General features: G+C 37.6%; 2 protein-coding genes across 7 annotated transcripts in view; one reads left to right on the top strand and one right to left on the bottom strand.

Annotated features, from left to right (window-relative positions):
- Positions 1–15,548, bottom strand: part of PURG (purine rich element binding protein G) — a 34,599-nt gene extending 19,051 nt beyond the window's left edge. The window contains exons 1-3 of one of the 3 annotated variants that reach the window (XM_036838851.1): positions 15,339–15,548; positions 14,131–15,006; positions 628–825 (exon numbers count right to left, since the gene is read on the bottom strand). In XM_036838851.1, coding sequence (XP_036694746.1) covers positions 796–825; positions 14,131–15,000 — 900 coding nt within the window. In that variant the 5' untranslated portion in view covers positions 15,001–15,006; positions 15,339–15,548 and the 3' untranslated portion in view covers positions 628–795. Of the gene's footprint in view, positions 1–627; positions 826–9,112; positions 15,007–15,338 lie in introns of those variants that run through there. The other 2 variants (XM_036838852.1, XM_036838850.1) reach the window with 2 other exon arrangements.
- A 511-nt stretch (positions 15,549–16,059) lies between these two features.
- WRN (WRN RecQ like helicase) overlaps positions 16,060–26,433 on the top strand; it is a 124,092-nt gene continuing 113,718 nt past the window's right edge. For all 4 annotated transcript variants that reach the window (XM_036838769.1, XM_036838770.1, XM_036838771.1 and 1 more), the window contains exon 1: positions 16,060–16,207. The gene's annotated coding sequence lies outside the window, so the exon portion shown is untranslated. The remainder of the gene's footprint in view (positions 16,208–26,433) is intronic.

The following is a 26,433-nucleotide window of genomic DNA, read 5'->3' on the forward strand; positions in this document are numbered from 1 at the left end:
TACTTGTTAATAGCATAATCAAAAAATCATCTTCCCATGGTGTTATGGCTGGCAGTATTATAATTTAAGTAATTCCAGCTAGAAAAATGATATGGGAGAAAGGATGCAAGTCTAAGACCATGACAACAAATGGCCTCCAGACCATCTGTATCAGAATGAGAAAGAGCCAATTTCAAACCCCACTCTGGACCAACAAAATCAGAATCTCTGGGGATGAGGACCAAGCCTGCATTTTTAATTGCTATGTACACTAATGTTTGAGAATGACTGGGCTGAATTTGAAAGGGAGAAACTGTTGTCATTTTAATGGAAGTTAGAACTCATTAAAGGTAAATACAGAGTTTAATGCTGAAGGGTATTCTTGATGACATCATCATGGCCATGGTTCTTTGAGTTCTTCAGAGGCACAGAAGAGATTCTCTGCTGTTTTAAAGGAGGGACCATTGGATTAAAAAAATCTCTTTGGGGATTTCCCTGGCAGTCCAGTGGTTAAAACTCAGCGCTTCCACTGCAGGGGGCGTGGGTTCGATCCCTGGTCAGGGAACTAAGATCCCACATGCCGCGCAACACGGCCAAGAAGGAAAAAAACCCCATCTCTTTGAAGTATTAGAAGAGACATATTCCTAGGTGAGTCACAAGACAGTTTGTGCTCCAAGAGCCAGCTGTCTGGCTAAGCTTGAAATTTTCAGAACTACAATGAGAACATTATAGCTCTAAAGCAGAGATGACAAATAGCAAATATTTGGCATGAATGCTGTTCTTCTCTCTTTCCCTCTAGATGCAGATTTCAAATTCTCAACGCCGCACTTTAGGGCAGCCAATCAACTGTAGTAACAAACAAGATGAAACAAATTTGTTGTTACTTCTCCAGGGTATGGAAGGGGATGCAGAAAGAACTGGTCTCTCTTCATAATTTTATACACACACACACACACACACACACACACACACACACACAATATTTCTGTAGAGGAGTAAAATTTACTTAGCTAAATATTTAGAAATGTATAATACAGATATAGTTTATAGACTTTGGTGTAATATATTTCAACGTACTTAGGTCTCTTTCTTGAAGGTATTATTAGTTGTCCTTTTGAAATTTGGAAATGTTACAGAATCATAGAAAGCAGAAACAACTGAAGAAATGACAAGAAAAAAGTGGACTCTCCAAGTGAGAACTGAGTTTCATACTGATTCACGCTAGATCCCTGAATTTAGATATTATTGCCGCAGCTACCCTTCTGCCTTTTACAAAGCCTTGAAACTCTCCAGGAGAGAATCACATATTATTTGCAACAGTAATCAATTTACTTGGAAACCTGACCTCTAATACAGATTATCTGAGATGAAATTAGTAAACTTTATGGTTTCTTTCCATCTTAAATTAGTAGTGCAAGAAGAAAAAGAAGAGTGAAAATATTATTTTTTCGCTTCAACCTTTAAACAGAATTTATTCCGGATTTTTATGAAGAAAACCTTCATTGGATAATATCCAATAATTTGGTTTTCCAATTTACCATACTATCACTTACATCTTTCCAAATAAACCTGTAGAAGGTACTTTTGAAACAGCAATATAAATATTAAACTTATTCCTTCATATAATCCTTTCTGAAAAGAATGATTAAAAGTGAAACATTTCTTTTAAAAATTATATGTTATACTTCATTTTGTAGGGCAAATTTCATGGAACTTGTCTTAACTAATTCATTTAAGTAGTAAAGCTCATGAAAATTTGAAAACTGGTTCTTATGTTGTTTTGCAATAACAAGGGGTGCGAGGAAGTGATAAACTTTTTCTCTTTTCAGAATAATACCAGAAAAATTGAAATCACACTTCTTTATCAAACCTGGTAAATTAACAGAAGACCTGAATGCAAAAGTTCTAAGTATTATTCCTAAGAAATTCTCTCTGAGTTGAAAAGAATTTTCAAAGTAATAACAATCCAATTTTTTTCTGATTTATTAATTCCCTTTATGCATCCCACACATTAAGTGTATGTCGAGTCTCTGCCTTAAATAATTCCAATAACAGGGGTGGGGGTAACACTACTTCTTGAAGTTTGTCCTCATATTGAGGTGAAATCTTCTATAAATCTCTATTCTGTCTGAAGCCTACTCAGATTATAATTCTAAGACAAATATTTTAAACCTAAAATTTTAATTGTTGCTGTAATACAAACAGGATAGAGAATATTAAAAAAAAGTTACACCACCTGTAATGATCCTTTTGAGTTGTTGAGTATCTCTGTTACATCAGCAGTGAATCTTTTTCACAATTAGGAATTCATTCATTGTTTTTGGAGCACTAATCACTGAAGTTGGAAATAGAAGTTAATGAACTTGCAGAACTGCCAAGTGTCTATATGTGAATTAATTTAGTGTTTCTGATAGGATGTGATCCACTAAAATGATAGCTGTTAAGTGGCTATGTATAGTCATATATATTAATTATACAGATTTATATATAAAATATGGTTTTGTTAATTATGATCAACACATTAATTATAGAATCTCTTCAGGTTGGCAAACATAAATTATTCTTAAATATGTTAGTTATGTTTTCAAATAATATTCTCAATGAGTGGGTGAAGTATCTCTAAATTTAAATCAATGGGTCCAATTGTTAATTTGAAAAAAGTACCACAAATATACGATAGTATATATATAATTCCTCTATCCTATGCATATAGATAGGACACAGGAAGACAGTGAAAATATTACATGCTTTTAAAAGAAATTTATGTATTTCTATCCACATATATCTTAAGAGCCAAGCAGCATTTTAAGCTTTAACCTTTATTTTCTGTTTACTTAGCCTATTTTAGTAATTATGAACCATTTGAGCTACATTGAGTATGTCACAAAACGTAAATTTAAGGGGCTAAACTAATTCCAAGGTCCCTTCAAGTCCTAATACTTAATATTCACTAAAACTTGTATTAACAATTCTTGAGTATAGAAATTATTCACTTTCCTTTAGTAAGACTTGTACACCACAGTTATTTAATAAATTAAAAATATGCTTCAGTCTCCATAAATTTGAAAGCTAAACTTTTCATATAAGGATTCATAATTGTTAATTCCTATCAGAATTATCTCAAGATAGCTGTAAAAAAATCAGAGGGAACTAATAAGAGTTATTAAATGTAATGAAAGGGTAAAAAAGAGAGGAAAATAATTCTTTACCTAACCTCTAGTCAATTTATTAAAAAAAGGTTGCTTGTTTTAAGATTTGTAAATTTCTCAAAGCAGAATGAGTAGCACTGAATCTTTTTCCTACCAAGATGCTACAGTTGTTTTGACCCAAGTTTCTGCTTTATTATCTTTTGTAGCTAAGGTAAAATCACATCAGCCTAGATTATTGGTTCTTAAAGTGTGGTCCCCAGATCAGTAGGATGGGGTCACCTGGGAATGTATCAGAAACAAAAATTCTTGGTCCTCTCTTCACTCCCCATAACTAAGGAACAGAAACTCTAGGGGTAGGGGCCAGCAATCTGGTTTAACAAACCCTCTAGCTGATTCTTAATTCCCCTAAAGTTTGAAAACCACAGCCCTAGAGTAATGGAGAAAAATGTGGATCTGTAAACAGGGCAGTCATCACAATTTATCCCTCTGGAGGTAAGGAAAAAAAAAAAGAGGAAACGTGGTAATTAAAATATGAAAATGAATGGAATAACGCAGAAGGAGTAGGATGGCAGAAAAAGTTGCAAAAAAAAAAAAAAATCACCCAGTAAAACTCTCACCAATATTGATAAGATTTTTTTTAACATAACCAGTTGACTTCGCTTCATGAAAAATTAACTTGTAGACCCACTGTGAACAGTAATTTGTCTCTTCTATGCCCTTAGGGTAGAATTGGGATAATCATCTATATTCTCATCATCTGATCCCTTTAAAAAATTATTCACACTTACTTGAAATAGTTGGTTGGGATTAGAGGTTCAATCTGTAAGCTATACTAAAAATCAAATAAATTGGATTTATTAGCACCATACAGCCCAGTAATCAGAGGCAGATTTATTTACAGTGGTGGCTGGGGTAGATTGTGCTTTATTAGTTGGGAGTTAAATTTCAGAGTAAGTCTTAGAGGCAGTCTGGTCTAACTGAGCACAGTCTTTGGCTTGGTGTCAGTAAGGATTCAAATATATTATATTCTGAAACACAGAACCAATTTCTGAACCTCTGGAAAATTATATTAAAATGGGGATAATACGAAGATTAGAAATAGTAGATATAAGGGGCCCAACAAAGCCTAGAACATGGTAGGTATTCAATAAGTAATAGTTATTAGTACTGATAAATCTTGATTGACTCTTCCTTTTACCACCTTCTATTTAAAAATGGTCATGGTGCAATTTTCCTCGAGGCTAAATTCATTTCTGAAATGACCTGTCAATCATGCTAGTCAAAATATTTTCTGAAGACCTACTATGTACTGAAAAGTAGGAGTAACTGCCCCTTTAGGCCATATCATCCCAAGTGAAATGTTTTCTATTCATCTTAAACTGTTATACAGAAAGTACAGTTAAGAGTGTTGAAATTAGTTAAGTAAAGTGAACCAGGAGCCCTTCTTTCTTAGAGTCCAAAGTGTAGTTCATAGGGCAATTTATAAACTTTCAAAGATCAGTTTTAGTCTTTCTTTATAGTGTTTCAATAGTCATCTGAACAAATAAATAGGATGGAGTGGGGCTAAGGTAGTAGTGGGAGAAATTAGTGTTCTCAACCACTTTCAACAGGGTACAGTGTACAGAAGGGAGGAAAAAACAGGGACGGAGGTTATTTATGAGTGATGGAGTTTTAGAATTCTATTTTTACCCCTGATGATAGCATGGTTTACCCTTTTGGAGGAATTTACTCAACAGTGATAGATAAAATCCCGTAATAACTCAACTGAACCTTCAGACTATTTTACCCTATTGAAATTTCTAGACTGACAATCATTGGTATAAATCACAAAGCTAGTCTGAAGGACCTAGAAATAAAATACAGTTTCTGAAGTAAATTAGCAAATGATAAGTAAAGTTATCACACTAGGTGTGATACACACTAGGTGTGTACACAGTAGGTGTCTTGTATTCCTAAGTCATTATCTCATGATTCTGTTGTTTTATTTGCTGGGTAATTTTGTCACTTAGGTGTGTTCTTTTGGTAAGGTTGCTTGGAGTGTTTGAAATGGGAAACTGAGGAAAATTTCTACAAAATGGCCAGGGTAAAGGACTGCCAAACTAAATTATTCCCTCCCATCCCACTTAGATTTAAAACTACACTGAAGAAGAAGCAATCAAGAACCTAAAATGGATCTGCTATTTGAGGAGAAAGAGAAGAGAGGAAAAAAACTTCTACAACAGCCAATTCACTCTATAGAATTTGTTGATCAGATGGCTAGTGTGAACCACCACCAGGCTAAAGACTGTTTTATTAAACGTTTCTGCAATCAAATTTTATGTGCACAGATATTATTATTATTACTTTTTTTTTTGAAATTGACAAAACACACATGCATACATGCACTTCAAAATATGCTTTCCTTGCCTGTAAACACTGTCTTTGATAAAGAAATAGGCATCCAAAAGACAGGTTTAGGGAGAAAGGTGTCACTCTTTTAAAATCCCCTCTGTTGACAGTGGTGGTGGCAGCAATGACTGGAGGACTGGGATGCCTAAATGCCTCTGAGACAAAAATCTGTGTGATGCTTCTCCTCCCCTCTCATCATCAACCTCTGTAGTTTCTCAAGGCTAAAAACAAACAAATAAACAAACAAACTCATTATGTTTTATCTTTGCACACCCTAGTAGGGTCCTCTATAGCAAAACTATATTGTTCGAAGTTCAGCGTTCTTGATTTTCTTTGTTAAATGTCGTGATTTGTAACATAGGATGTTCAATAGGACCAAGGAAATTGGGGTCAAAGGAAGGACCTGATTCTCGGGGACCAATGCAATGATAGTTGCAGTGTATTGTTTAGCAATGTAATTTATGGTTATTTCAGGAACAATGGCATTTCAGAAAGTGATGTTAACTTTAAAAATTCTTCTGTCACATGCAATATAGAAAATGATTATAAAATAAGTGATGCTACTTCCAAAAAAATGAGACTTCATATAGATAAGAAAAATATTTCTTAAAAAAATTAAAGCATAGGATAGTTATATAGTAAGTATATAACAATTTGGTTGTAGGACTAGGAACAAAATTTTATTGTGTGGCTAGAGAGGTACATATGTTATAAAACTGACACTTCTGCATGTTCTTTTGGGCATCATCACAGGCTGGTGCATTATTATAGTTGTTTTTAATAAAAAGAGAGAATCTCTTACTCATACTTTCTAATCTGGGTATTATTCTTCTATTTTTTCTTTCACATTCTGTTAATACAGAATTTAAGAAGTTTAGAGTAGGAGGGAACCCTAGCTTCTAGTACAATCTTGTTCATGTTTCATATAAGGAAACCACCCAACAAAAGTGAAATGATTTGCTCAGGGTCAGGCCATACACTGGCAGAATTAGGTCTTATTATTCTTTCTCAAAGGCTCTTTTAAAGGTTAAGTAAACAGGGATTTAGTTTTGAGAATGACTTGTTTATCTCATTTCTATTAGATTGATTTCTTTTGTTATAAGCAAGCAAAATAATCAGCCACCACCTTTCTCTTCTCTATTTCTTCCTTTATATTTGCCGCCTCTAGGCAACAACTTCAACAAATCCACAACAAATCATAAATAAAATCCTGAAGAAGAGTATTATCCTACAGGATCATTTGTTCTAAGAAAAATAAAATACTGAATATTTCCAAATATAGGCGTCTCAGATAAAGACATTTGGCCTCTAATCAGATCAAATAAAGTAATCAGATTTATACCGTTATTCTGATAAAGACTAAAACCAACAAAATCACTTTCCCTCCAATTTTACACTTTGAGCGAATCTAGCTTTTAAATACTATGAACACTTTTCTTAGGGATTACTTTCTCTTTTCTTTACTCCTAATATTTCCTGGGAACAATGAATACTTGGAATAGAATAACACAGAAACTAAGTATAAAGGGGTAAAATGAAAGTACAGACAATGCCTATTCAATCTTAGAAAAAAGTCCACACTAAAGAAGAAACCGTATATTCCACTTAAATGAGTATTTTCTTCATATTCACATTACAAACTAACCTCACCGTAGCAGCACTAATTCATTACCAATAAGCTTTTATTTATTGGTAGATGCCACTGGCCTCAGTAAGACGATGCAATTTCTCACACAGGATATTCCAAAGAAGGTAAAGTTTGGAAAACAATTTACCAGAAAGCACCAACATGGGAAACTCCTTGATTAAGGATGGAAAATTAATTTTTTTAGCCTAAATTTAAGCAAAACTCTTCCTGAAGGTGAACTACTTTCCTTTTGATCCCTCTCTTTAAATAAGGAACAATATCTATAAACCATTTTAAGCTTCAACAAGTAAATACCTGGTGATCTTTACCAATGTTACGGATTCTGCAAAGGATAATGATTTATTCATCACTAAAATAAAAGAAGCAAACTCTTTTATGCTTTAAAAATATATGTTTAAGAGAATCTTGTTTTCTAACAACACTTTTTCCATGTTACAAACAGAAAATCATGCCATCAATTAGGGAGATATTATTCTAAAGTTGAAACCAATGCTTTAATTTTTAAACCTTTTAACATTTTCATAGAGTTTACACACACCAACCCACATACTCTTTAATTTGAGAAATTCTTTCTCAACCCACATACTCTTAATTGGTTGCTTTAATTCATAACTATATAGGACCCTTCAGGGTTCAAGTATGGGACCTTTAATTTTTCAGATAATAATTTTTTCTTGGTGGTTATTAGAAAAATAACCTTAAAGTGTCTCCTTGATGTGAATAAAAAGAGAACTATGACTTTTGAGGGGGAGGGGTTGGGGAACTATTAAAGCAACTTTGTTTATATTTTCAGGAATAGTAATTACGCTAATTTCATTTTCAAACAATTATATTTGCTATTTTATATTCTTACAGCAGAAAATAGAGATGGTTTAGTTGTACTTGTAACCTCATAGCCCTTACGTTTTTAATCTTTTCCCAAATCATCTTAGTACCTTTTGGTCCCAAGGAAATCTGACGGACTCTGGGTCCCTCAATGGGGAATCAATGTTTTAAATAATCAGAAGTAGTGTTATCCCTTTGCTTAGTCTTGGATTTGACAAAATGCTAAATGAATTATTCATTAATAACTATACTTTTTCTCATTATAAACACTCATGTTAATAAATCAAAAGATTTCAGCAGGATCATAACCTTTTGCTATGGTTCTAGTACTCATTTACTCTTACAATGGCAAGGTCTTTGGATAAAAATAATAGTAACAGAAATAGTAAAAACTGACTAACAGTGATGATTTATTAAAGCTTTTAAACATGAGTGTTTTTCATTAGAGGACACAGTTAATCTAAAATAAACTTTGGGTAAATAACTTAACATCCTGAACTGTATTACCTCAGGAAAAAGACCAATACTTTTTTGAGGGAAGGAAGAGGGGGAGCTAGGAGGGCAAAGTGGTTTTGAATAGGGACAGGAAACTGAATATTTATACATTTAAAAATTGATATATACATATATTTGCATTTTGAGTAAATTCCAATGGGAGTCATTTGAAATTTCCTTGAGGTTCCCTTGGTGTCATAAATAGTTCAAATTAAATGTAACTATCTATGCATTTAATTGATCTATGGTAACTAGATCAAGTATGGTATCTAGGTAAAAGAGGAAAAAATTCACTTATAATAACAGATCTAAAATTGATACTACTGGGTACAGGAAAGTGTATACGGTATGTTTTCAACTGTATGTTTAAGAAGAATATCTGTATATATAATACATATGCTTGTATATGCAGAGTAACTCTAGAAGGAGACACAAGAAATTGGTAACACTGGTTGCTACATTTCAGTGTCTACCCATCTGGCCCATTTAAATTTTGTACTATATGCATGTTTTCCTTATTTAAAAATATTGACTAAATAAATTTAAATTACTTAAAAAATCATGTCAAATTAAGGAAAAAAAGATTATTTTTTTTAACATTATACAAGAAAATATACTAACACATAAACTGTTTTTCTACATAAATTTGGGTATGACAGAGTAACTGTGATCTAAAAACTCAATTTTCACAAGACGTGAAATTGGGAAAAACACATTTTCCCTGTACCTCACTGCTACAGTATTGTGGACTATGGATTGTCTCAACAGCATACTAACATCCCTACTCTCTTCCTCTAATGGGCTAGCCATGAGCCAATATTTCTCTATGAAATTCAAGAAATCTTTAAGGAAACTCCAGAAAGATTTTAAGAATCTTATTTGGCAGTGATAAATATTATACCTGTATTATTCTGTTGGCATAGAATCAAATTTAAATTCTCTTTGTGGTTTACTTTAGATTTTATCCTGCCAAAGATGTTTGGTGTTTTGGTAAAAGAGAAACTTCAAACTATGTGATGACTAAGCAAAGCTCTTACATAAAGCTTGGAATAAGATTTTACAAATAGTTCCAGTGAAAGACATTTGGAAATAAGCAGGAAAAAAGAAAATCTCACACTTATGAAAAAATTATTTCCAGAACACTACTTCAAATTTGCAATTAAGTCCTATTTACTTAAGTATTAAAATAAACCATAAAACAAATTCTAAAGGAATGATAGTACATACAGCAACTTCCAATGGTAGCTGCTTATTAAAACTGAGTGTCTGAGTGTGTATTCCAATTTCATCCTCTTCAAATTGTGCAGCTCAGATAAATGTTTATTTTACTGAAAATATTTGCAAAATTACAATATAAATACATGATTATATTAAGATAGGATCACTATATATAATGTATTCTTATCCACAAATATAAAATGAATGCAGTAAATATAGTATACTCTTGATGAATTGTTAGTACACAGTGTTGTTAGTAAAGTACATACAACCTATTATTAAGCAACAATTATCTAGTTTTCAAATGTATATCTTAGGAAGTTTGCAGGATGGAAGGATACACTAAGTCCCCTAATACCCTTTTTGGTTGGTGAAAGTTAGTTCTTCTGCAAGTTTTGAAATAATATCATATTTATTTTAGCAATTGTTCTTAGGCTCTTTGCATTTCCTTAATTTGAACTTTCTTTAGTCTGGGTGTTTTCTTAACGATGCCATATCAGCCAATCATACTTTTAATTCTAATACAGTATCATGCACTGTCTTTTCATTACTAATTTAAACACACATCAACAATGAAACAGAATTGTTAAAAATTTTTTTGTCTGCACAAATTCCCAAAATTAATTTTCAGGGTATTATGGGGAATCTCAATTAGATATAATCTCAACTGTAATACTAACCTGGGCTAGAAATAGTTTTTTATTGATTCTAGTCCTGAAGAATACAAATATGAACTCTACTTTAAAATTCTTTGTTAAATGTATTGGGATTTGCTTCAGAAACATCTTCTACCCTTCTCCATTACACTGATTTAATGGAAACTTGTTACTACGGCAGTTCCAACACAAACATATGCATGCAAGAGCTCACCCTACAGATTCTAACTACATAGTTATTGAAACACATCCCACCGGTCAAGTGGCATAAATGTACATCTTTTATATACAAAAGGTAAAGTGCATTATTAAATTAGTGAACTGACAGATTGTCTGCCTGGACCATATAGCTTTCAAATAGACAAATGTGAAATTCTCCCATTAGAACCAATTATTTCAAGAGGTTCCAGTTAGCTTTTCCACCCTGTCATTTATTTTTTGGCCATGCTCTTTAGTGCAAATAAGCTTGTGTTTGACTCAAGTTTAAGGGACATGGCAGTTTGGGGCTTTAACAAGGAAAATTATAAAATGTGGCAGAAGTTTAATACTTTTATAATACATTGCACCTTTTGCATATAAGCAACAGATTAGTGCTGCTTTCAATTGGTAGGAGCACACTGCCAACGATTATGAGGGACCCGTTTCCAAATTTCATACTATCAGCTTATATTATTACAGTTTTGAGTCTGTACCACATTATGCTTGGATTATTATGTGCAAACATCATCAGTGTTTTAGAATTATATAGTGAACTAGTAATTTTGGTTACTAACTTTAATGCTCACTTTTTGACTTCTAACATCCAGTTGCCTTAAGAGTTTTATGTCTTCAAGGCAGGGATCCTATTATTTTGAAGAGTACCATGTACACTTGCAGCTCCATTTATGTTACAAATGACAATAAATAAAATGTATATTGCACAGATAAGAATAGTAGCTTATTTTATAAGATACATCTCAATACATGTCCTAATACCAGAGTTTTGGATTGGATCTTATTTGATTATGGCTAATGAATGACTGGAAATTTTAAGTATCAAAAAAAATCATAGCATCATTTCATTTTTCGGTGAACATTAACTTTGAAAAAAATGAAACAAAAGGACTGGCAGAAGGCTTAATGATTCTAAAGTATATTCAACTGCCGGTACATATGCATCTATCCAGTTTGTAGCTTTGAGATGGTAAAAACTCTGAAGTATACATACAATGTAGAAAATTTGGCTGCCTAACCAATTTTTCACTTAAATTATTAATGCAAAATTAAACTAATAATATTTATATACAATGAGTTAAAGATATTTAAGTCTGACATTGTATCGTGTGTATGTATATATATATAACACACATATATACACACACATAGATGTGTGTGTGTGTGTGTGTGTTATATATATATATATACATATATACACTCAAACCTTACCAGACTAAAAACCAAGAAGGAAATTATTTAGACTTAACAGATATAAATATTTTGGAAGGGAAGGTTTTAAGAGAGAGTATACAGTCACAGCAATAGTGATAGGAACACTCAAATACTGGAATATTCACAGCTCCAGTTTGCCAAAATCTGACAGGTTGATTATTATTAATAGGCACTATGATGGGCAGCAAAGCAATCAGTAGTACAGTAATTCAAGTGTACACCACTCCTTCATATACCCCAAAACTACTTTTTATCAAGCCTAGAATAGTTATTTTACAGTGAGGACTGTTTAAAGATCCTTGCTACTTTTAGAGTCTCAACACCCTCCATGAGCTATTAACTCTAGTCCTAACACCATCTTCTAACCTTCAGCTGGTCCATAGTGATCCAGATGGCCCACAATTATAATGAACTGGGGAGATTCCTTCATACTACTTGAGGAAACTGGAAATACAATCAGTAAGCCAACACCTGTATGTATGTCTAGGTTACTGCTTGCTTGTTCTTAAGTAACGTAATCAGTGAAATTAATTTTCTTAATTCATATCATAAAGTTTTCTTAGTGACCTTACTTAAGTGTATTTGGGGACAAACCTCTGGAGGGAAAACAACTGTTAAAATAATTGTGAATTACTTATAGCATATAAAAGAAGAGCTACATTCTGAACTCAATCCATGCAGCCAGCTCTCATCAATGAGAGCTATATTTGGGGGTTGAAATCAGTGTCTGGCTTTTAAACATGATTATATGGACTCATTGTGTGGGAGGTGAATAAAGCCAAGATAAAAGACAGTAATTTCTTTCAGATAAAATGCAGCTCAACAGATAAAATTTCAGTCAGTTAATACAGGGTGGGTTGGTACACATATACATTATATCCACTCGTTTAAAAAATTGCTTAGGTGTTGAAAAATTGCTGTGGCACTTCCTGGAAAGTAATTTTTAATACCAGTAAGTGGGTGAGTCTTGTGTAAAGTAAACCTTGTGTAAAGTATCATAAAGAGCACCTTGGAAAAATGCCTGAATTATTCTTTCAAATATGTTTATAACCAATCTTCAAATTATATTTTTCCAGGCTGAAATTGTACATTTATTCTAAATGCTTTTTAGAAAAAAACTTTTTTTTTTCCTGGAATTAAAACACCTTTAAAAGTCAGGTTTATACTGGAAGTGTTGAAATGGACTTCAGGGTAACAACTGCAAAAGTGCTACTAAAATATATTATTACAGATTATTTTTATATCAGGTAACTGGTGCACCAACCCTTCTGAAACAGTGTTAAAGCAGCAGCATAAAATATAACACCTTGAGTCCATGATGTATTTTGGGAAAGAACCTCTCACAACCTTCAAATTAGCATGAAAAGCTAAAATATCAAGATTTCCATAGCAAAGCCTCCCACGCAACAGTGACATAAAAGTAATTCCTGAAACTTTGTAAAGTCAATAATAATATATGGTACAATAATCAGAGGTGAAGATGGGATTGTAACTAGCTTAGAATAACCAATTGAAACTCTCTCATGGCATTGATATGGCAAGTATAAACTGTAGGGTCACCACAAAATTTGAAATTATAGAATACTATAGTAACTCTAAGATTCGATTCTTTAATGGTACTGTTTAATATTCAGTTACCCAATGGACATTTAATATATTTCTACTCGTACTTTTGTAAATAAATATATTTATAATAGAAGTCAGTTTCTGTTTCTGTGGTAACTGTCCTACAGGTAATCCTAGCAGCTTTTAATGAAGTAGGAATGGAATACTTTTTTGGGGGAACTTGTTAAATAGAAATTCACACTTACATATTAGGTATATGTATCTTTTTTTAGGCTTATGTCATACTGCAATGTTAATCTTAGTTATGGTATCTAGAAGGTCAGAATGTCACACTTTGTGCTGATTTGCATACTTCAATAGTCTGGAGCAGCTGAAGCAGCTAACTATTTAGCTCTGGGAAGGTTGAAATTCCCATAAGAATTATAGTGTTTTATGGATAACATAACATGAGAATCAGACTCCTTGAAGTATAACTACTAGAGGTATTACTCATAACAAAGGGCCAAAAAAAGAGGAAAAATTTCTTCAAATGATTATGGATCAGTACTTTTAGCCAATTTATGATTTTAACTTTTGCCTGATGGAGTTCAATTTCATTCTAGTCGAGGCATTCTTGCTCTTCACCACTGGCCCTTCTGCCATCCATCCTCTTTTCTTTATGGCTGTTGAAAATTTTCCTCATCTCTTCTTCGTACTTGATAAAATTCTCCCCAAACCTTGTCCAAGCTTTGAATGGAACAGTAATAGTATTACGGTAAGGTGGCCTCACCTCACTTACCTTCAGGAAAATTCCATATTTATTAGAGCCCACATCAAAGTAGAACCTTTTATTGTCCACTCTGAAAGAAGTCCCCTCTGGGAGTTCGACTGGGTCATCGTCTCCACCTCTGCGTTCTTCTATGTCCCCTTCGCCATAGTCTTCAATGAGCTGAACCAAGGCATCCCGAAACTCAATCATCCCTTGTGCTGGGAGGACGATAGTCTGCTCTTGGCCCAAAGTGTGGCCAAAATAACCTATCATGCCAGTCCCCCGGATCATGGTTTGTCTTATCCTTAGGAAGCGACCCCGCTGATTTTCCTTTAGGTCTAGATAGTATTTCCTATTGTCCCTCTCTATGTAATCTGTTTTGAGGACACTGTGAGGGTGCTCTTCGGACCCCACAGAGACTGGTGGGGAGGGTGCTGCGTGCTTCTGTCTCCTCCTGGAGCTTTGCTCTTTGCCGTGACCATGCTCTTGTCGGTGGCCTTTCAGGCCCAGGTGGGCATAGTGGTCAATGAAGTCCCCTAGGCAGTCCTTCAGCTCCGCGGCCACAGACAGGGAGAGGGTCAGTTTACTCTTTCTGATATTGTCTTGCCGGCCTCTCCCTATCCAGACTTCGGCTATCTTCAGGAACCGGCCCCGGGAGCTTTGCTTCACGTCTAGGTAAAACCTCTTTTTCTGGATGTCCACCCTTTTGGAGGCCAGCTCCTGGATTTCAGCTGCGCCCCCGGCCTGGTTAGGGGTGGCTGAAGCCGCGTAGTGGGGGTAGTGGGAGTGCTGGGCCTGGGGATAGAGTCTACTCTTGCTGAGGCCAGAGCCCCCTACATTCTTGCCGCCGCGGCCACGGCCGCCGCCGCCGCCGCCTCCCCTTCGCCTGGCTCTTTCCATCTTCAGCTGCAAGTGACAAACAGACACACGGGTGGGGTGGGGGAGGAGTGTTGAGAACAATCGCAGACGCCCCTCGGCCTGCGCTGCCCCAGCCTCTGCCCGGGAACCCCACACCTGGCCGCTCTTTGCGCGGCGCCGGCCGCCGCAGCGCCAGGACGGTCGGCGGCGGCGGCGGCGGCGGCGGCGGGCGGCGGGCGGCGGGCGGCGGTCGGCGTCTCCCGGCTCCGCACCGGGCACACATCATCCCTCCGCCGCCCCTGGCCTCCCGCTCCCGCTCGCCGCCGGGCCGCCCGCCTCGGGCTGGACAGCCCCCGGGGCCCCAGCCAGCACGCACTCACATCACCACTGTTGCCATCACCGCCTCCGCCGATGCCCTTCGAGGCCGCCGCCGCCGCCGCCTCCAGCTCTCGACCCCTCTGTTGCAGCCGCCGCAGCCGCCGCCCCCTGCCTGCTCCCCCGCCGCCGCTCGCACTGCCCCACGCCGGAGCAGCCGGGCAGGGGCATCTCCTGCGGCGCCCACCGCCGCCGCCCCTCCTGCGGCTGCTGCGGGGGCCGCCGCCTCTCTTCGGGCACCGGCCCGCGGCCCGCCGGAGAGAGGGGGGCGGGGAGGGGGCGGGGCGGGGGGCGGTGGGAGGTGGGCAGTGGGCCCCGCCTCCTCCAGCACAGCCCGCTGAAGGGAAGACCCGGTCTCAGCTCTCCCCTGGGGCCCGCCCTGACGGAAGCCCAGCGCGTGGGGTCGGAGCGTGAGCGCGAGGTGACCGGACAGGTGTGAAGGTGGGGATAAGGACCCGGGTGGCGAGAGTGTTCTGACTTCTCCAGGTTCCGCCGGGACGTAGGACTCTGGAGGCCCACCGGCACCCACAAGGAGACTACACTTCCCGGAGTGCTCAGCGGCGGCGGGAGTCCTCCGCGCATGCGTTTCGCGTAGCCCGCCGGGCTGGGGTGGGAGGGGCTGCAGCGCGGCGCTCTGGGAGTGGTGGACTGGGGGCGGGCGGACCCCGGAGGGAGGGGTGGGAAGGTCCGTGTCCCAGAAGTGACGTGTGCTGTGTGCGCCGTGACGCTCCGGCGTGGACTCTTCCCCGCGGGAATAAGGTCGATTGAATTGTTGGTGTCCAGCCTGAGTGACTGAGTTCCAGGCAATGCTGTTGGGACGCTGCACAAGTCGTCCAGCTGAAGGAGAAGTCCCGTTGAACTGACTCTCCTCACGGTAACGTGTCCTCCCCAACCCTGCTTCCACCTCCAGACCCCTGAGGTATCATTCTAGCCTTCTCCGACACTGGCGGTGCTCAGTCCGGCAGAGCAGGCCTCTGGGCTGTGTGTGGGATATTCCTTAGAGACGGACATCTTCCTTCTCCCTTTCCACCTCCCAGGCACCCAACCCATTTTGTGTAGTGTAACAAGTTATCCATTTTGTGTAGTGTAACAAGTTATGTTGGATTTTTTGAGTTCAAAGCATCGAATCCTTAATGGTTTGTTGTGTTTTTGTTTTCCCTGGTTGAATTTGAGTTGTTTTCTGGATATGTTTGAAGATGTAAAAATTCTCCCTATGGAAGAGGATATTAAAATCCTTAGGATGCTAATTTAGTGGTCTTTAAGTCAGAGTACTAAGGATTTTGTATAGTTCGGTGTGTTAACTTTTAGGGAGCTGAAGGTCTGTATGGGTGGGGCATTTAGATTTTCATGCCATTGAACAGTGGTCTCCCTTTGTTAATTCAACAGATATTTATTGAGCGCTGCTCTAGGTACTGGGGATACCATCAATGAACAAAACAAACACAAATCGCTCGTTTTTGGAGTTTGCATTTTGGAGAGAGATAGGCAGTGAGTCAAAAGCCTGGTATATCAGAAGGTGAAGAGTGTCGGTGGGGGTAGGGAGCTGCAGTTTCACAGTAGGTGGTCAGGGAAGGCCTGGCTGAGAAGGTAATTTTTGAGTAAAGACCTGAAGGAAGTGAGAGAGCTAGTCCTGTGGCTATCTGAGGGAAAGGAAAGTGCAAAGGCTCTGAGGGAGCCTGCATGGTGTGTCCGAAGAGCAGCCTAGGAGGCCAGTAAGTTAGAGCAGAGTGAGATAGAGAATTGTAGAAGATAAAGTCAGACAGATTGTGTAGGACCTTGTAGGCAATTTTGAAAATTTGGGTTTTCATTGTGAGGGAGGTGGGAAGCTACTGGAGAGGTTTGTCAGGGAAACACCATGATCTGAATGATCTTCAAAAAAAAAAATGGTGGTAAAATGTATATAACAAAGTTTGCTAATTTAACTATTTTTTAAGTGTACGATTCAGTGACATTAATTACACTCACTGTTACAACCGTCACCATTATTTCTAAAACTTCTGCATCACCCCAAGCAAACTCTGTAACTGGTTAATTAAGCAATAACTCCCCGTTGCCCCCTCTGCCCAGCCCCTGGTATACTCTCTATGAATTTGCTTATTCTAGGTAATATATACAAGTGGAATCATATAATATTGGTCCTTTTGCATCGGACTTATTTCACTCAGCATAATGCTCTCAAGGTTCATCCGTGTCGTACCATGTATTAGCACTTAATTTCTTTTTATAGCTGAATACTGTTTCGTTGTGTGTATATACTATATTTTGTTTATCCATTCATCTGCTGACAGACAGTTGGGTTTTTTCCCCCTTTTGGTTATTGTGAATAATGGTGCACTGAACATTGGCTTACAAGGATCTGCTTGAGTCCCTTTTTCCAATTCTTTTTGGGTCTGTACCTAGGAGTGGACTTGCTGGATCATATGATAATTCTATGTTTAGCTTTTTGAGGAACTGCAGAACTGTTTTTCACAGTGGTGGAACCATTTTACGTTCAACCAGCAATGTTATAAGTGTTCCAGTTTCTCCAAATCCTCTCAAAAACTTGTTGTTTTCTGTTCCTTTTTCTTTTGTCTTTTCTTTTTTTTCTTTTTTCTGTTCCTTTTCTTTTCTTTGTTTTCCTTTCTTCTCTTATCTTTCCGCTTTCCTTTTTCTTTCTATTATAGCCATCTTAGGTGGTGATGTGATGTGGTATCTTATTGTGGTTTTGATTTGCATTTCCTTAATGACTAAAGATGTTGAACATCTTTTCACATGCTTATTGGCCATCGGTATATCTTCTTTGCAGAAATGTCTATTTAAGTCCTTTGTTGTTAAATTGAGTTGTTTGTCTTTTTGTTGTTGAGTTTTAGGAGATTTTTGTGTATTCTTACTAAACCCTTATCAGATATACGATTTGCAAATATTTTCTCCCATTCTGTGGGTTGTCGTTTTACATTTGGATAATATTCTTTGATTCACAAAAGTTTTAAATTTTGATAAAGTCCAATTTATGGATTTTTTTTCTTTTGTTGCTTGTTCTTTTGGTGTTCTATTTAAGAATTTGTTCCCAAATCCAAAGTCATGAAGATTTACCCTTATGTCTTCTTCTAAGAGGTTTACAGTTTTAGCTGTTATATTTGAATCAATATATTTTGAATTAATTTTTGCATATGGTCCAACTTTACTCTTTTCCATGTGGTAATCCAGTTGGCCCAACATCGTCTGTTGAAAAACTCCTTCTTTCCCCACAGAATAGACTTGGCACTCTGTCAAAAATCAGTAGTTTGTCCAGAAATATAAGGATTAATTTCTGGAAGCTCAGTTCTGTTGCATCGATCTGTATGTTTATCCTTATGCCATACCACTGTTTTGATTACTGTAGCTTTGTAGTACGTTTTGAAACTGGGAAGTCTGAGTCTCCAACTTTGTTCTTTTTGAAGACTGTTTTGGCTATCCAGGGCCCCTTACAATTCCATGTGTTTTTTTTTTTTTTTTTGCAGCACCAGGTGGCTTGCGGGATCTTAGATCCCTGACCAGGGATTGAACCCAGGCCACGGTAGTGAAAGTGCCAAGTCCTAACCACTGGACCACCAGGGAACTCCCAATTCCATATGAATCTGAGGATTGGCTTTTCCATTTCTGAAAAAAAGGCTTTTGGAATTTTGGTAGAGATTGTGTTGAATCTGTAGGTAGCTTTGGGTAGTATGACATCTTAACAATATTAAGTATTTCTATCCATGAACATAGGTGTTGTTCCATTTGTTGCAATGAAACTTGTCTTCTTTTTTAAAAATTAATTAATTTATTTTTGACTGCGTTGGGTCCTCATTGCTGCGCACAGGCTTTCTCTAATTGCAGCGAGTCGGGGCTACTCTTTGTTGCGGTGCGTGGGCTTCTCATTGTGGTGGCTTCTCTTGTTGTGGAGTACAGGCTCTTGTTACGGAGACAAGTCACGAACTTGTCTTTTTTATGAATGAAATGTCTTCTTTAATTGGCAGCAATGTTTTGTAGGTTTTGGTGTACAAGTTTTTCACCTCCTAGATATTTTATTTTATTCTTTTAGATGCTATTGTAAATGGGATTGCTTTCTTAATTTCCTTTCAGATTGTTCATTGCTGTTGTCTAGAAACACAGCTTATTTTTGTGTGTTGATCATGTACCCTGCAACTTTGCTGGATTTGCTTATTAAACCTAGTAGGTTTCTTGGAATTGGTGGGACTTCCCTGGTGGCGCAGTGGTTAAGAATCCGCCTGCCAAGGCAGGGGACATGGGTTCAAGCCCTGGTCTGGGAAGATCCCACATGCCACTTAGCAACTAAGCCCGTGTGCCACAACTACTGAGCCTGTGCTCTGGAGCTTGCGCGCCACAACTACTGAGCCCGTGTGCCACAACTACTGAAGCCCACGCGCCTAGAGCCTGTGATCCGCAGTAAGAGAAGCCACTGCAATGAGAAGCCCGCGCACCACGACGAAGGGTAGCCCCCACTCGCTACAACTAGAGAAAGCCCGCACACAGCAACGAATACCCAACACAGCCAAAAAAAAAAAAAATCTAGTAAGTTTCTTGTGGATTCTTTGGGGTTTTTTTTTATATACAGGATCATGTCATCTGTGAGTAGAGGTAGTCTTACTTCTTCCTTTCCAATTTGAATGACTTTTATTTCTTGTTTATATCTAATTTCTCTGGCTAGAACTTTCAGTACTGTGTTGAATAGCATTGGTGGAAATGAGTATCTTTGTCTTGCTCTTGATCTTAGGGGGAAAGCTTTCAGTCTTTCACCACTGAGTATGATGTTAACTGTGGGTTTCTCATAAACCCCTTTATTGTGTTGAGGAAATTCTCTTCTATCCCTAGTTTTCTGAGTTTTTATATCATGAGAGAGTATTTGATTTTGTCAGATGCCTGTGTCAGTTGAAATGATCATGTGGTGTTTTTCCTTCATTCTATTAAAGTGACATATTACATTGATTTTCTTATATCGAGCCACCTTTGCATTCCTGGGATAAATCTCACTTGGTTATGGTATATAATCCTTTAAATTGAAATTTCTTTTAACAGAATCATTCTGACTACTGTTTTGAGACTAGACTATGGAGGCAAGCAGATAAGAGGTAATGTGGCTTGAACCAAGGTTTTAGCTGTGGAGGTGGTGATAGGAGGTAGGATTTCAGCTTTATTTTGAAGGTAAAACTAACAATATTTGCTGATAGATTGGATGTGAGGTGTGAAAGGAAGAGAGGAGTCAAGGATGATTCTAAGGTTTCTGGCATGAGCAATCAGAAGGATGGAGGTGTACCTACTGAGAATTGTATTTTATGGAAGGAGCAGTTCGGGGAAATTTTATACCTATTGAGTACAATATGTGCATTAGATATTCAAGTATCTAGTAAATAATTGCGTATACAAGTTTGAAGTTCAGAGGAGTGCTGTAGGCTGTTTATATAAATTTGGAAGTCACCAGTGTGCTGTAGGTAATTTTAAAGTCATCAGGCTGGATGTGATCTCCAAGGGAGTGAATGTAGATGGAGAAGAGAACAACCAGGTCTGTGACCTGAATCTTCTGTGATGTTTGGAGATTGGGGAGGTAAGGAGGGATGGGCAAAGGGTACTGAGAAGGAATGCTGACTGATGTACATGGAGAATCAAAAGTTGTCACAGAAGCCTAATAAGGTGTTTCAAGAAGGTGAGTGTGACTAATTGGGTCGTATGCTGCTGGTGTGTTGAGCCAGATGAAGACTGACTGTAAGATTTGGCAGCATGAAGGTCATTGGTAACCTTGATATGAGTGAGCCCTTTTGGTGGGATGGAGTGTCTTTTAAACACTGGGAAGAGACAATGGAAGGAGTGGAAATGGAGACAATGGAAGGAGTGGAAATGGAGATGCTAGTATGGATGACTCTTTTGAGTAGTTTTTCTATACAGGGGAGAAGAAGAATGGAGCAGTTAGCGAAGTCAAATTTGTTTGATTTTTTTAATGATGGGAGAAATTGCATATGCTTATATACTGATGGGACTTTGGGACTTTTCTGGTAGACTAGTAGAGAGGGAGAAATTGATGATGCAGAAGAGAGGTGAAAAATGCCCTTGACTAGATGAGAGGATATGGAATCTAGTGCACACAAGGAGGGGCTGGATTTAGGAACACAGATAAGTCATGGGGGATATCTATCTATCTACCTACCTACCTACCTCCATAATAGCATGGGCCAATTCCCAATTTTTTTTTTTAAATAAAGTTATTTATTTATTTATTTATTTATGGCTGTGTTGGGTCTTCGTTGCTGTGCGAGGGCTTTCTCTAGTTGCGGCAAGTGGGGGCCACTCTTCATCGCGGTGCACGGGCCTCTCACTATCGTGGCCTCTCTTGTTGCGGAGCACAGGCTCCAGACGTGCAGGCTCAGTAATTGTGGCTCATGTGCCTAGTTGCTCCGCGGCATGTGGGATCTTCCCAGACCAGGGCTCGAACCTGTGTCCCCTGCATTGGCAGGCAGATTCTCAACCACTGTGCCACCAGGGAAGCCCTTTGCTGTTCTTGAGTTTAGATATAAGTTACATTTTTTAACTGATTCTTGCTCACATATAGAAAAGTATCTTAATTTGTATATGCTTATCTTGAATCTGGTCATCTCAGGAGTATTTGAACCTTTTAGTCCAACTGATAAAATTTGATAAAATCAAATCACCTCAAAGTGATAACTGGGGGAAAAGTATTTTGGAGGCTTTAGCTCTTTGATAAGAGTTAAGCTTACCTCATGTGAAAGCTGGTTATTCATAGCAGTCAGCCTCTTTTAGTTTTTTATTTTTTTTATTTATCATTATCACCATTTTTATTGTTATCATCAACACCATCATTATTCTGCAGTACTTCCCTTGGGGATCATAGTGGTTTATCAACCTGTGTCCTCCCTCACAGCAGAGCAGTCAGCCTCTTTTAAAGGTGATTTTCTTTTTTGATAAATGCCTTATATATGGGAGGATTAAGAAAGAGGATGGTTTTTGAATAATTTCTTCATTGGAAAATAAGCAATTAGAATAGTTTCACATTCTCCCCAAAATAATTGGAACCAGTGACCTTCCCTCCCTTCCCTTCTTTAAGGCTTTGCTTCTTTCTGAGTCCAGTGTTCTTGTCCCTGCATTTTATGATCTTCCACCTTTAGTCTGATAGGCTAGCTCTTCAGGGCAGGGCAGAGATTCACCCTCTCTCTAGGTCTCTTTGAGGCCGAGAAGGTAGAGATATGGGATCTTCCTAGTGTATGGTAGGAATAACAGGAGCCGTTGGAAAAAATATCAGAGGTTTGTTGCTTCTCCTGGAAATTTTGATGTGTAGCATGAGACATCACCTATTGGCACCTGATCCTTTTTTTTTTTTTTTTTAAATGATAATGCACAGGCCCATGGTATTTCTTTACAGAACAATTAGAACTATATGGCAAAGTCAAAAGGAATACCCATCAATCATTATTTGGCTAGAACACCAGGTTAGTAAAAGTGACTGGGACAGATGAGCAATGTTTGAACATATGTCACCGTATTTCACAATGGACCCTATCTGTGTGATAGATCATCAGTGTCAGGGAAGTCTGCTGTTTAATAATGAATGTTTCCATGCCTGGCAGTAGGAACCTGATCTGCTTTTGCTGTTCATTCATGAAATGAAGGCACTGGAGTGTGGTGGTAAGATAATTGGACTGGAAGATAACTTTTGCCTCTGGGAGGTGTACAATCACAAGATTGCTGATTTTTCCTTTTACTCATTTCACGTAAACTTGCCCTGTCTGAATAGGCTAATTTGAAGTTCTTATGAAAGATTTGCGTTGGGTAAACTTATGGTTGCTTTCAGAATTGTATATTAATTTTCCAGTTTCTTTTTCACTCTGTCTCTATTTTTATCTTTCGCTCTTCCTCCCACACTTAAATTGGTCTTATTGTAAAATACTGCATTTTTCTTTCTACCTGACAATGCTGAATTTCAGCTCAGTACAGAGCTTTGCATCCTAAAGTTAAATATCACTCCCATTTATTTATGTTATTGTTTTGCCAAAAACCTTACTTTTGGTTTCAAGGTTTGTAGGATTCGCTGGCAAAATAAACACTCTGCACTAAGTTAAGCAAAAATTTAAAGAGTTTATTGAATTAACACGAGAATACAGTATATTAATTAAGAAAAGAATAGTATAACTAATTAAGAAAGAATAGTAAAGACAGAGGTTTATACATCACTGAATTGGGGAAGCACCTACATCCATATCCAAGCAGCGCTGGGAAGTCTCTGGAACAGCAATCTGGAGTCCCAATTGGGAAAAGGCCCCAGGCAGTGCGTGCACCCCACGGGTGAGACTTCAGTTTGCTACACGAAAGAGTCCCACTATAAGCACCAGGCCGAAGGCTGATAATAATCAGCCTGCGTGCAAATTTGCAGCCCTGGTATTATCATAAATGTCTTGGTCTTAACTCGAAAGTCTTGGAATGTTCTCTAATCCCCGGGGGCTGGCCAGGCCCTCAAGGTTCAAGAAGCCCCGAGACTTACTCCCTGTCTTATTTAATGATTTACAAGGTGTGCTGGCGTCACCCCTGCTGGCCTATATGTAGCTCAGCAGTTTGGCATGTAGCCAGTTTTTAGGGTCGTTGCCTGGTCGGAGAGAGGCCTAGTGCCGCCTCTGAAGCCTGAACAAGACTACTTTACTAGCTTCCCCAACAGTTATAATTTTCTGTTACATTGCTATTTAATGTTATTTTATTCTTACTTTGATTTAAAAAGATTTGAAACTCTGTGAAGTTATGAAACTTTTGGTATTGTATCCTTTGTGTGGCTAGTTTTTTTATTGTTATAATTTATTTTTTGTAAGATAAGGGGTTAAAGAAAGAAAAGGATTGGCCACATACTTTTATTTTCAATTATATTTGTGTATTAGAACGCAAGCACAGAAAACTTGATTCAAACAGGCTTAACAAATAAGGAAATTTGTTATTAAAATGGAACTTGAAGGCTGAGGTAGGGCTGACTTGAAGACTGGTTTAGTCCATCTACCGTAGCTCCATTTCTCATCTTTGCTGTCTTCTGTGTGTTGGCTTCGTCCTCAAGCTGGCTTCCATCATGGTGGCAAACTGGCTGTAGAAGGCCCAGGCTTCCCATTTTCAAATATAGGGCATCTCTTTTGGTACTTTCTTACAAGAGCAAGACGCGTTATTCTCAGAAACCCCCTAAACACCTTCTCTTGTATCTCATTGGCCTGAATTAGATCATAGGTTTTATTCTTAACCCAAATTCAAGGGAATGCCTTGAGTTTAGGCCTGAGTTTCTGAATCATCATTGTGGCAAGGGGAATGGGATTACATTCAGATCATTTGGATTTTCCATGGGAGCTGGTAGTAGGGGCAGCTTCCTTGAAGCACATTGGCTTTGTGAGTAACTGGTCATTACCTCAATTAAATTTGTGGTACTGTACAAAGGGTACAGGGTGGAATGGATGCTGGGTAGGCAACCGTCAATGTCCTCGTGATAATGAGTCCTATAAAATTTCATCTCAGGCCATATGAAGTAAGAGTAAAAAATAAAAAGGAAAAATAGGCAGCCTAAGCAAGTTTTAAATTGACTTACTTGAAAACTTTCTCTGCAGTTTCTCAGTTTATAGTGGTTGATTTTAGCTGACTGGCTATTGCTACTTACAGAACAGAGGAAATTCATTAAAAATAATGAATTATTCAGTTGGATAGTGAAATTCAGTTATAAAGCACTTCACTGTGCCATGGATTCAGTTCAGGTCAAGTCATGTTCCTGGTTTATGGGCAGTGCGGCTTCTCACAATGGCACAGCATAGAGAGAGGCTTTTATTCTTTTCCCCTGTTGCTAGCATTTTAATGGCATTTTATTGTATTTATTTGTTTCTATTTGTATTTTATTTCAGTTGACTATTAATACAAATTTTAATTTATACTTTGTTATTATAAATTATATATCACATAATACTTGACAGTTATGAAAATTTGGTAGATGCCTATAAAGAAATAGGTCTCTCAAAAAAAAAAATCCCACTACTTTTAAAATTGCCGTGATTTACTGTGGCTGGACCAAATGCTAATGGTGGTTTTACTTAGCTTTTCTTGTTTGCTTGCTTGGGTTATTTGGAGCGAAATTAAGATTAGCCGAAGTCGAGTAATAGATTAATTAAAGCCTCTTTAATTAGGGAATTTAATGAGGGCTTTGTCGTGGATTCTTTGGTCCTAATTTTTTTACTCTGCCCCCTCCTATTCCTATTAGTGCATTGAAAAGGAGAAAGGAATTCTCAAAAAGAATACAGGAGAATACCTTATAAATTATATCTTCTACAATAAATTATAGATTGTACATGCATGTGTATATATGCGTGTGTATATGTGTCTATATAGTATATGTATATATATATAAAGTAGTTGCTAGTATATTGGTTAAGTATAGATAAACTCATAGGGCAAGGTTACATTTTCAGAAACTATGTAATATAATAAAAGAACTCAAACCCAGAATTTTTAAAGTTTGTTGCATTGTTGATAACATTTGAAAGGCTTTTTGACTGGAAACTGCCTCTTTTAGTAAAAATAACATAATTGTATAGGCGAAACCCAAAGTGTCTAACCAAATTTAGGACATTGATAACCAAAGTGAATTGCTGAATCATTTAAGCTGCTTTAGTCTTATAAGCTTTTTGTTAGGTTATTTGAAAACACTTACTAATCCAATCTTATAACTTATCAGTCTTTAAAATTTATTCTTTTTCTATATTCTCATCTACACACATGAAAAGTTAGTTGAGTGTATGTATATTACTGTTGTAACTTGGATTGTAGTTGGAAACCTCCTAAATATAATTTGTGTAATATAGTTACAGAGAAATAAAATAGATGCATTTTGAAATTTAGTACTCCTTGGATCAGATCTGATGCATAAGAATGAAGTCTTTTTGGATAAATGAATCCATTTTCTTTTCTCTATTTGGATTTATCATTTAAAGGAACATTCTGCCTATGAAGCACTTCAGTGTTTAATTAACTTTTGATAAATTTATATACTTAGTCTAATTTGTATGGATTTGATATCTCTTTCTGTACCCATAGGTTCTTGATCCTTCTCAGTATACTAAAGAG

Source organism: Balaenoptera musculus, chromosome 21 (assembly GCF_009873245.2).
Source record: "Balaenoptera musculus isolate JJ_BM4_2016_0621 chromosome 21, mBalMus1.pri.v3, whole genome shotgun sequence".
Taxonomy (NCBI): Eukaryota; Metazoa; Chordata; class Mammalia; order Artiodactyla; family Balaenopteridae; genus Balaenoptera; species Balaenoptera musculus.